At 40.0% G+C, this 10,563-nt stretch overlaps 1 protein-coding gene across 1 annotated transcript; it reads left to right on the plus strand.

Moving 5' to 3' along the window:
• Positions 1 to 259: 259 nt before the first annotated feature.
• Positions 260 to 10,475, plus strand: LOC126383589 (regulation of nuclear pre-mRNA domain-containing protein 1A-like). The gene is made up of 7 exons (XM_050034128.1): positions 260 to 656; positions 3,906 to 4,035; positions 5,013 to 5,119; positions 5,272 to 5,366; positions 5,620 to 5,746; positions 7,665 to 7,840; positions 9,615 to 10,475. The coding sequence occupies exons 1-7, from the start codon at positions 506 to 508 to the stop codon at positions 9,711 to 9,713; spliced, it is 885 nt and encodes a 294-aa protein (XP_049890085.1). The 5' UTR covers positions 260 to 505; the 3' UTR covers positions 9,714 to 10,475.
• The last annotated feature ends 88 nt before the right edge of the window (positions 10,476 to 10,563 follow it).

Below are 10,563 nucleotides of genomic sequence, written 5' to 3' on the forward strand. Positions count from 1 at the left end.
TGAATGCCCAGCTGTAGTTAATAACAGGACTAACTGAAGAAAAGCACAGTATTACATTGGGCAGTCTACTTGGACAGGCATCAAGGAATATAGGTAAGCTACTGTTTAACTGATGAAGAGTGACAGGAATAACAGAGAGAAATTTACTCCTCTTTTTTATTGTTTTGCTCTGTTTGATGGTAATCTGCTGTACCACGCTCCAGTCCAGTAGGTGGCGGTAAGGCGCCTGAAAGTTGGTTTGCTAACCGCCATTAAAATCAAAGAAGAAGCAGACCGCTGTGGTTGCTTTGCCTGGAGCCGCACCACAACACTACTGAGAGGACGGCTGCAGCGAATTAACATCAACAACCCCGGTCAGTTTTTACATAGGAGGAGGAAGCGTGTGTCGTCTAATGTGGATGGCTAAAATTTCTGTAGTGATTGGCTAACGCGGCAGACAACACATCTGGGGGACACGTTAAAGCTGCCTCTCCCAGTGTCCAGTCCTCCCTGTGGTCTCGTCAAGATGTCAGCTTTCTCTGAGGCGGCTTTAGAAAAGAAACTGTCCGAGCTCAGCAACTCACAGCAAAGTGTGCAGACGTTGTCGCTGTGGCTCATTCATCATAGAAAACACTCGAGGACCATTGTAAATGTTTGGATCAACGAACTGAAAAAAGGTAAGTTCGTGAAGAGCTAGCTAGTTCCCCACATTAGTCAAAAGTTAGCTGTGGCTAAAGCTAATTATCCAACTATTTCAGCTAACGTTGTTGTTAGCACGGTTACCTGCTAATGCTAACTGTTAGCTAACTCTCGAGCAGGTAGTTTAAAAGGTTTTGACTTACTCGCATTGTTTAACAGTTCCATTAAGCTAATTCAAACTATGTTACTATATAATGTTAGCCTGGTTATGTGTTAGCCATGCTAAGTGTAACGTTAACAGTAAACTGAACTTGCTCATTAGCCCTGGCACACAAGGTAATAGGAGTCTCCCAATAGTTTAGCCAACATAAGGCCGTCATACTACGTGTCACGGCCCTGAAGTGCTACTCAAGTTGACCCTGCTTATTGCGGATTTAAATGGACATAAGTAAAAAGCAACAGCAAACCACAGACATTTAGCAGGAACATTTAGCACACAAAGAGCCAGATAGTTCCCTCTGGAGGAGGTTGCCACATTGACCACACCAAATGCAACCATGTGCAACCAAGCAGCTGTTAGTATGTTCGCCACAACATACTTTAGTGGTGACAACATTAATTTTGTGTTTACAGCTTGTTCTAGTACCATTAAATGGCCAACCTATCAGTCAGCACAGTTTGATATGTCAGTGTTTAGTTCACAACTTGTTTCTGCTCCTCCCAAGTGGGAGACCTCAGGAGTGCATTAGGGAACTACAGCCTTTTAAACTTCATATATATGTTCAATTCATAGGTAGTTTTATTCCTGTGGTCTAAGGCAATCCAGGAACACTTTTGGTTTTGCCCCCATATTTTACAGGTTTATGCACACAAAAGACCTCAAATTTTGGTCACAAATTTAGCACACTCCGTCAAAACCTGCAACATTTGTGCCATTGTGTTGTGTGATAAAACTGTACATTTTAGTGTCTTTTTATTGTGACCAGCCCCAAACACACCTGTGTAGTAATCATGTGTATTAAACTGCATCATAATATGCCACACCTGTCAGGTGGATCGATTATCTCGGAAACGGAAAACTGCAACCAAAATGTGAGAGACAAAAAAAAAAAAAGTATAAAAGTATTTGACCTTAAACTTGAACCTGTAAAAATGCGAGCAAAAACAACGGTTTGCGTTTAAATTTTTGTTTAGTGTAATGTTTAACATGAACAACTTAAAGGTGTGATGTCATCAAATATAAAGTCTGGAGCTGCTACACAGGCGGTGAATTGGGAAAGATGCAAACGATGACACTGAGAGCACTCAGGGGAATGTTCTGAGTGTGCGGGTTCATTTTCTGTTTCAGAGCCGAGGACACTACAATGAAATAAAGCTCATTTGGTAAAAGAAAACAAACATTCTGTGGGTCCATCAAATCAGTCTCCCATTAATTGCGGATGCACTGTAGCAGCTTCAGACTTTATACTTAATGATGTCCCAAGTTTGAGACTTACTTCTCTGGTTTCTGGCTTTGAGAGAGCAGCTCATGTCCACAAATATTTATTTAACTTTTCAAGACCATGGAAATAACATACTGGAGTTTTTCATGTAGGTGGTGTTGCCCTTTAAGTCTACCTGACATCAACATTTTCTCCTTTTCTAGCCCTTTCTCTAGTTATTCCATTCTTCAATCATTCTTCTGTTAATAAACACTGAACAACTGAAACAGGTGGGTCACGTGGGATAGCAGATGGTCAGTCAACATCTCAATGACAGATTCTGATGCAACTGGCCAGTGCCATTCATGCTAGTTAGATATACCAGCTACATCTATTTGGGGCTGCTGGGATATGCTGCATTTATTCTGGGATGTAAGACAACGTTGGCTAGGCCAGAACTGGTTTCTCAGTAAGATTTTTCTCTTAACTTCTTTCTCACGCTCTCTTATCTCAAGCACTAGCACAAACACACATCACTTTAGTGTGTCCTCTGAAGCCCATAACTGTCAACTGCTGAAACTGAAGGGATACAAGATACACTGAAGTTACAGTCAGTGCAATGTTTAAAGGCCCAGCGAGCAGATCAGTACCAGAGAAAATAATATAGACTACATTATTGTGGACTAAAGTTGTTCTATGACTAATACTATGATTTAACACAGAGTCAAATCTTGTAAATACTTAACTCCATCAAGCAATAAAGGCTGCACCATGACAATATTTTATCAAGTTTTTTCCCCCAGAGGGACATTGAACAATTAACACCTGTGATTTGCAGTGTGTTTTTGGCTTGTTGTCACCATAATAGACCAATAAAATGTCACGTCACTCTGTTTAAAATAGTCTTACACTAAAAACTGAATGTGTTGAACATTGTTGTAATGTAAGTAGTAGTATATGCTTCTAACAATATATTTATTTGTATTTATTTTGTATTAATGATAGATCACCAGCCATCAACCACTGTAAGCAAACGTATCCACATCGAATCATAACAATAAAATTTAGTGGGTTCACTAAATTTATTGAGTAGATGCACAAGTACATAATAGAGTTGTTGTGAATATTTTGCAAAGTAGTTGATATGTCGTATGGGTGTCTCTGTGTAGTGCTGTAGTCGTAGCTTATACTGGCACACTTTTCCTCCGGGAGCTAGTCAACAACCTAATGATATCTCAAGTGGTTGTTGTATTTTGGGAGCTTGTCTGAGGACTGAAAGGATAGTGCAGTGTTAATAGCAGTGGGGACAGAGATGGCACATTTCTCTGGAGCTTTACATTCAGCTCAGTGTTGACTGTAACCAGTCCAAAAACAACCATGAGATGTGCACCATTACTGGTATGATGTGTCTGTGTCCATGAAGGTGATGTTGGTGGATAAAACCCTTATGAAAAGACATAAAACAAGCCATGTGATTAGAGAGATGTAAGAAAGAATTATTTGTGTAATGATGTCCTTAAATGCCCTAACTGTTGATGCTTATGTATATAGTTATAGTGCAGAACAAACTCTGTGAATAAACAGTTGTTACTGGATAGATGTTCGTATTTGTGACTGATAGCTGTGATTTACTGTGTTTGATACGTAGAAAAAGGGGTAACTTTAATGTATAATTATCTGGCTTGGTTGGATATTACATTTACATTTTGTCTTGTAATTAATAACTCAGATGAAAAATGATATCAATTATACAGTTAATAGTTTCATTGCCATACCACTGTGTTGCTCAGCTTGTAGTTCAGTCCTGTGGATCATCACCAAATGCCTCACTGTGATATGTGTATGTGTACATTTGAATGCATGCAGCTCAGGTGTCACGCAAGCTGACCTTCCTTTACTTGGCCAATGACGTCATTCAGAACAGCAAGAAGAAAGGACCAGAATTCACTCAGGACTTTGCACCGGTCATTGTTGATGCATTCAAACACGTATACAGGTGAGATTTTATATTGCAAATCATTAGTAACTATGTATCTGTACATGGCACAGGAAATATTTTGAAGAAAAAATCTCTGTACAAATATATGAATGACTGGTGCGACAGAGGAAAATCTCAGGAAAATCCATCGGCGACTTACCTTATGTGAGCGTGTTATGTGTATATTTGTTTTTGCTTAGTGACGTTTTTTGATACACATCTTTGATTTCAAAATTACCAAGACAAGAAATTGTTTCTGCATGAGTCATTTTGGAAACACTAGAGAATTACAACTTAAAGGTGGAGTCAGGGATTCTGGATAAAGATTGTCAAAATTTTCAACTCAACAACCTCCATTTAAAAAAACAAACAAACAAAAAAAAAACTCTTGGTGCTTTTTTTTAATGACTTGCTACGTTTCTGTAAGTAATGCTTCATTAACAGTTTACTAGTTACTAGTTCCTGACTGACCTATCATACAGCTCAGGATAGACAGTACTGAAGCTGAAGGCGCGGCAGTGATTACACTGATTTTCAGCTAAAAATGCTCTGAGGAGCTGCACAAAAAAACCCCAGAGCACTCTGAAAAAAGAAGCTGGGCATGGCACTTTTCCTCTAGGCGGCTGTATGCTCTCCTCACCAGGATTAGGAACAATTGGGAAAAAAGAGGCCAGCACTCAGAGAAAAACCGCAGTGTCGACACAGGCCCTACAGGTGGAGTCAAGCATTCTGGAGAAAGACTTTTGATATCTGAACTCAACAACCAAACAAATACATCCATCCCATCAGTTCTCCTTCAGAAGTCCCACTTTACTGTTCTTCTCGCTGTCATTGCCTCTCTCTTTACACATCCATGACCTTTCCCCCATCCTGTGCATGAGTACAGCACAACAGTGTTGTTTGGCTCAGATTTCTTTCAGTGCAGACACAGGACATACAGCTAGCATACTAGGACATATTCGCTGAAGTGTATTGTCTTGTGTTGTCCTGTCCAGAGATGGCGAGGAGGGCTGTAAGAAACAGCTGGGTCGGGTTTTGTCAATCTGGCAGGAGAGAGCTGTGTACGAGAATAACCTGCTAGATCAGCTCTCACAAGTCCTGTGTAAGTTTACACATCACGAACACTGCTTACAGCAATAAGCTAATGTAGCTACTTATGCTCCAACCTGCAGGTTTAAACCTTGCTAGCTTGGTTTTGTAAGACTTCCCTGCATGGTTTACTATGGTTTTCTGTTTTTGTCTCATAAATCCTAGATGGAGAAAAGAAGGCAAAGAAGCGGTCGTATGAGGAGATCCGACCAGATGTTGAGGACTTTGCTTCACAGAGCTCACCAGCCGAGCCCCCACAGGTGATTGCCCACACAATCAGTGAAGCCATAAATACAGAGTATTGATGAAATATACTCTTAAGCACAGTGATACTTTTTACAGTCCATAGAGCTGCCTCTGGATTGATTTGTACTGTAATACTTCCTTTCTCTGCAGCCTCTCCAATATTGTTTGTATTCGACACTTAACCTATGATAACTCTTAATTTTACCATTCACTCTCCTTTTAACTTCTCTCCTTCCTTTTCCTGCTTATAATTCTCCTCTGCCTCAGACAGCGGAGTTAATCCGGGCTCTGCAGGAGCTGGAAAATGCAGCCTCTGGTGATTCAGTGCTGCGTCAGCGCATCTCCTCCCTTCCTGCAGAGGTGCAAGACACGTCACTGCTTCACAGGATCACAGGTAGGAGGCAGGACGAAGCATACTTTTGTATACTGTGTGTACACACACACTCGCACACACAGGTCTGTTTGATAGCTCATTAACACTTGTACTCATTAGCTAATAAAATGATTAACCCTCTGACATTGTTGGAATTGCCGGCAATCCCGGCCAACATAACTGTCTTTAAGGGGCTGAGGTGCTCTCAATTTTTATGCTATACAATCTAATACATCCATTTGTATCAACCGTGTCATGCTAGTTTGTCAGGAAAGGCTAAATAGAGCTCAGAAGTTATGCAAAACTTTTGCAAGGGGAAAAACTGGCAGGGCCATTTTCACAGGGATTCCGTGACATTTCACTTCAAGATATCTAAATGAAAACAGGTTCTTTGAGTACCCACGAGCCTCACCTTATAGACATGCCCACTTAATACTAATCCCATACAGTTTTTTTGCATGCGGTATAAATCTGTTAATTTCACCTTCTCTAAGAATAGTGTATTTGATTATCTCCGTATACTGGAGTCCCCCAAAAGTCTTGTAAATGTATAATTTGGTGGATTAGTTAAACCAGATTTTATTCATGTGGTATGATGTTAGTCCCTGTAGTTATTTTTTGAAACTTGACCTCATTGTATAAAATAACCTCTTGTGATCACTAGGATAATCACAACCTCATGAAACTGTACAGTCACAAACTCAAGACCTCTGGCACTCAGAGGATGTATGGCTTTCATAGGTATATTGACAATAATGAGGTTTCTGAACAGTTTCTAGAACAGAAGTGCTCGCCTCATACGAAATCACAGCATGGATGTTTCTCAAGATGTTGGTGTCTTAATGTGGTAATTTAGTGGGATGTTTGGGCCGTTAAAGAAGAACAAAATTCTGCTCAAAAATTGTTAAATTTTTTGTAAATCTGTGTCGGACTATGAACCAACATCTGCTGCATCAACTTCGGAGACATAATTGAGCGTGTGAATTGCCATCATATACTTCTATCATAATGTTCTAAGCCTCTGTCTCTCTAAACTTGAACAGTTTGAATACGTGCGTAACCACAGCACAGTGTTTCTTACGGATTCATGGATAGAAAAACTTGAGACACAGTGCGGAGCTGCAACTGATTTAATCCTCAGGTTCAGATGATGTATACCGCTTGTAGAGGCTGAGCCAACGCTTTAAGCCACTGACATGCTGCACCTGGGATGACTTAATTGATGTGCTGATTGTTATCGTGTCTGACGAATTAAAGTCTGAGTCAAACTTGCCGGTTGAACACTCCGTCCCTTTATTTTCCATCACAAACCTGTCAGTGTCCATTCAACTCGGAACACCTGACCAGGCAAAGAAAGGTTCCTACTATATATAGTGATGACCGCTAATTACCCCGTAACACCTGATACCCAGTACAACATATACAACATACAAAAATAATTCATGCGTATTCTTCTTCTACACCACCTCTATGTGGCTTCCATTTTATGTTTGAATTGCTGTCTCCCTCTAAAGATCCCCTGCCCCCCTGAGAGAAGACAGAAACAGGTCTCAGAGGGTTGATGTCATGATAGTTCACTGAACCTTTAAAAATGTTACGGTCTTTGTATGAAAGCCATATCCTCAAGACTGAGACAGCATGTCAAGTCATTAAACCACTTTGACACACTGTACATTTGAAGGCTACGGAGCATAGAGGCCCTTCCTTCACTTCAACAAACAAACTGAAGGGCATGAGCAGGGCACTAAAACTGCACAGGTATAAAGGGCTTTAATGCCTCCATCTGCCACAGGAAACAATGTTTGATATGCCTGTGATTATACAGCAGCTATTTATAATACCTGTTTTAATGGATAGCTGAATGACCTTCAGTTGAACCCTCCAGACTTGACATGTTTAAACACTGTGCCTTGCTCTTTGTGTGCTTTATGTGCTTCAGATAAGGAATCAGGGGAGCGGCTTTCTCGGCTGGTGGAGGAGGCCTGCATGTTGCTAGCAGACTACAGTGGCCGCTTGGCAGCAGAGATTGATGATAGGAGGCAGCTCACACGCACACTAACGGTCTTCCTCCAAAGCCAGAAGGACGGCCTGACCCAGAACGAGCAGAAACTCGAAGTGCGTAAATCACTTTTTTCCTTTCAATCACTGTACGTCTCGTCTGCCTCAACTCTGTTTCACCATTATTGATTCTTGTTGTTCATCTGTGTTGTGTAGCCGTGTGCTCTGACTTATTTTGAATTAACATTTCTATTCATGTATTTCAGCATGTTGCATACTTCTGCAGACGGTCTGTTGTGTTGCTGTAGATTTCAGTTTGATTGTCAGGCCTGTTAGTGTTACAAGCAGGAAAGATTCTTAATTAGTCACACTCAATACCCAATTTTTCTTTTTAGTCTTTGTCATTTAACTCAGTTCAATCTTTACTCACTGTAGGAAGTATCCTACAAGGTAAGTATCGACCTAAATACTAGATTACAGATTTTCTTGTTTTCTGATAGCCATCCTTTTTATTTTGTGTTGAAAATAACTGTCCAGCCTTTATCCACAGGATACCAAGAGGATAAAGTATTTCATATATGTATCGTCACACAGTCAAGTCTTTTGCAATAAAAAAATGAAAATAAAAAATAAAACTTGATTTTGTGAGTGCTTTTATTTTGCTGCAACACTTGCAGCTCCTGGTGATTCATGCATTGTACACATTTTCAATGTCAAATATGCTCTTTAACAGCAATATTTATTCTTTTTTTGTAGTAGTGACATTCAGTAAATGCTAGTTACACATTAAAGGTTAAGTTTAGAGCTCAATTCATTACAAGTCATAGATGTGCTGAAAAAGAGGAAACCTCAGAGTGTCATTACAGGTCAAACCAAAACCAAAACTTGGAGGAGACCATCTTTTTTTTTTTCTTTTTTTTTTAAAGAAATCTTGGTACAGAGCAGGATTATCTCTACTTTTTTGTCATGATGTGCTATTAATAGCATCAAATGTAATTTTTCACTTGTGATTCATACTGAACTTGGTGAGGAGACATGCCTACATGAATCAGCTGCTTACCAAACACAATAAGCACTTGCATGCTGCAAAGCCCGAGCAGAGATGAAACCTTTGAGTGACACTACATGTTACCGTAAAAAGTGGTGCATATATATGATACATAAATGGCCTGTTTTCTTGCTGACATGACCTTTGGATAATGTGTCAAAGCCATTGTTTCTGTGACATGTTCTTACAGTCTAACGGGCCCTAGGATATGATACAGTAACCTCTGCAGTTTTGTTGGTTGTCTTTACTTTGAGAGTAAAATAAACCCAAACACTATAACCCTCTCTGCTTGGTATAGTCACAAAATCAGTTGGAGGAAGAAGGTTTTTATTTTGAGGATGGAAGTTCAAGTAAATCATGTAGTGAGGTATCCATGAAGCCGGGCCTAGTAGTGATACAGTTCAAATCTCATCATAAATTTAGTTGTTTGAATGATTTTAAATGGGTTGCACGCTTAACAGCCAAAAAGTAATAGTTAAATATGATGAAACAACCTCTCTTTATAAATGTGGTGGTGCTTTCAAATGAGTCTTAATTGTGGGGACCAATACAACATGTTTGATGGAGGTATTTGGCCAGAAATGCAAACTTGTGTCATTAAAGTTAAGGTACTTTAGCTAACACCACATCCTGTGATGCATCATGCAATACAAAGTTAAATTAATGACAAACTTGTTTCCAGTTTTATGTAGTCTACATATTGATTCAGATTCTCCAGTTACATTTTGTCAGTACCCTTTAGGCCAGAAATTACCGTTGAGACTGTTAAAAAATTCACGTCACTCATTCAAACTCAAAGATATCTGAGCTCTGATGAACCCTCTCTGCTGTGGACTTTTTCAGGAATACAAGCGCAAACTGGCGAGGGTGACCCAGGTCCGGAAGGAGCTACGTTCGCGTCTGAACAACCTTCCGGGAGGACTCTACAACTCTTCAAACTGACTCAAGTTCCTGACCTTCCTGCTACTGAAACATCTCATGTCTCTTAGATATCTGATCAGTGACATTGCCACGCTCTTCTTTATTTTGGAAAGTGTCTGTGTGGTGACCTGTGGTTCTCATCTGTCTTTAACAGATTATTTATCCACATGGCTTTTATTAACAGAAATGTCCTTTTTGTTTTTCCTGTCAGTGCGGTCATCTCTTTGTGCTTTGTGTCATCAGCACAGTGAACAAATTAAGATTCATATAACAGACACAGGCCCGTCATGCTTTGGCTCCATTTTAGTTTCACAGCTTTGAAGTGGCATAGGTGATGCTGGTGTGATATTTTTGTATTTATAGTGACTTAAGATAATACACCAGAAGATATCCCTTTATCCTTCATAATAATTTTCAGTGTTTTGGATTGCCGTCATAGAGGGGTGTGTAAGCCATGGGTTAGTGAGTGTACATTTTGAATTTGCATGTAAATATGATGGGAGTCACACCTGTAAGTGCTTATGATTGTGAAATGGTCATTCAGATAAATTACCGAGGTATCTCTGTACCCCGATATCTTCATAGTCACTCAGACCTCCACTATACTGAAATAAGGAGTGAAAGTCCGTTGTCATGTTTACTGTATGCTTCATAGTTTTATCCTTGAGTCTACTGAACGCTGTGCAGGAGGAGCCCCAGTTTGCAAAGCCACACTTAAGCTGTTTGTTTTTGTACATATAAGGGAAATTCTTCCTTGAACCAAATAAACACAAAATGAACTAATCTTTCCAGTCCTGTGTGCAGTGTGTGACATTATGGTTGATGCATGTGGTGGTCCTGGCCAACAGGGGGTGTAAACACATGTCCAGCA

The sequence above is a fragment of the Epinephelus moara genome, chromosome 22, assembly GCF_006386435.1.
Source record: "Epinephelus moara isolate mb chromosome 22, YSFRI_EMoa_1.0, whole genome shotgun sequence".
Classification (NCBI taxonomy): domain Eukaryota; kingdom Metazoa; phylum Chordata; class Actinopteri; order Perciformes; family Serranidae; genus Epinephelus; species Epinephelus moara.

Excerpts from the sequence above, each read along its gene's own strand:
- LOC126383589 (XM_050034128.1), top strand. The coding sequence starts at position 506 with ATGTCAGCTTTCTCTGAGGCGGCTTTAGAAAAGAAACTGTCCGAGCTC. Across the intron at positions 4,036-5,012 it reads GCATTCAAACACGTATACAG|AGATGGCGAGGAGGGCTGTA; the intron begins GTGAGATTTTAT and ends TGTCCTGTCCAG. Across the intron at positions 7,841-9,614 it reads AGAACGAGCAGAAACTCGAA|GAATACAAGCGCAAACTGGC; the intron begins GTGCGTAAATCA and ends GGACTTTTTCAG.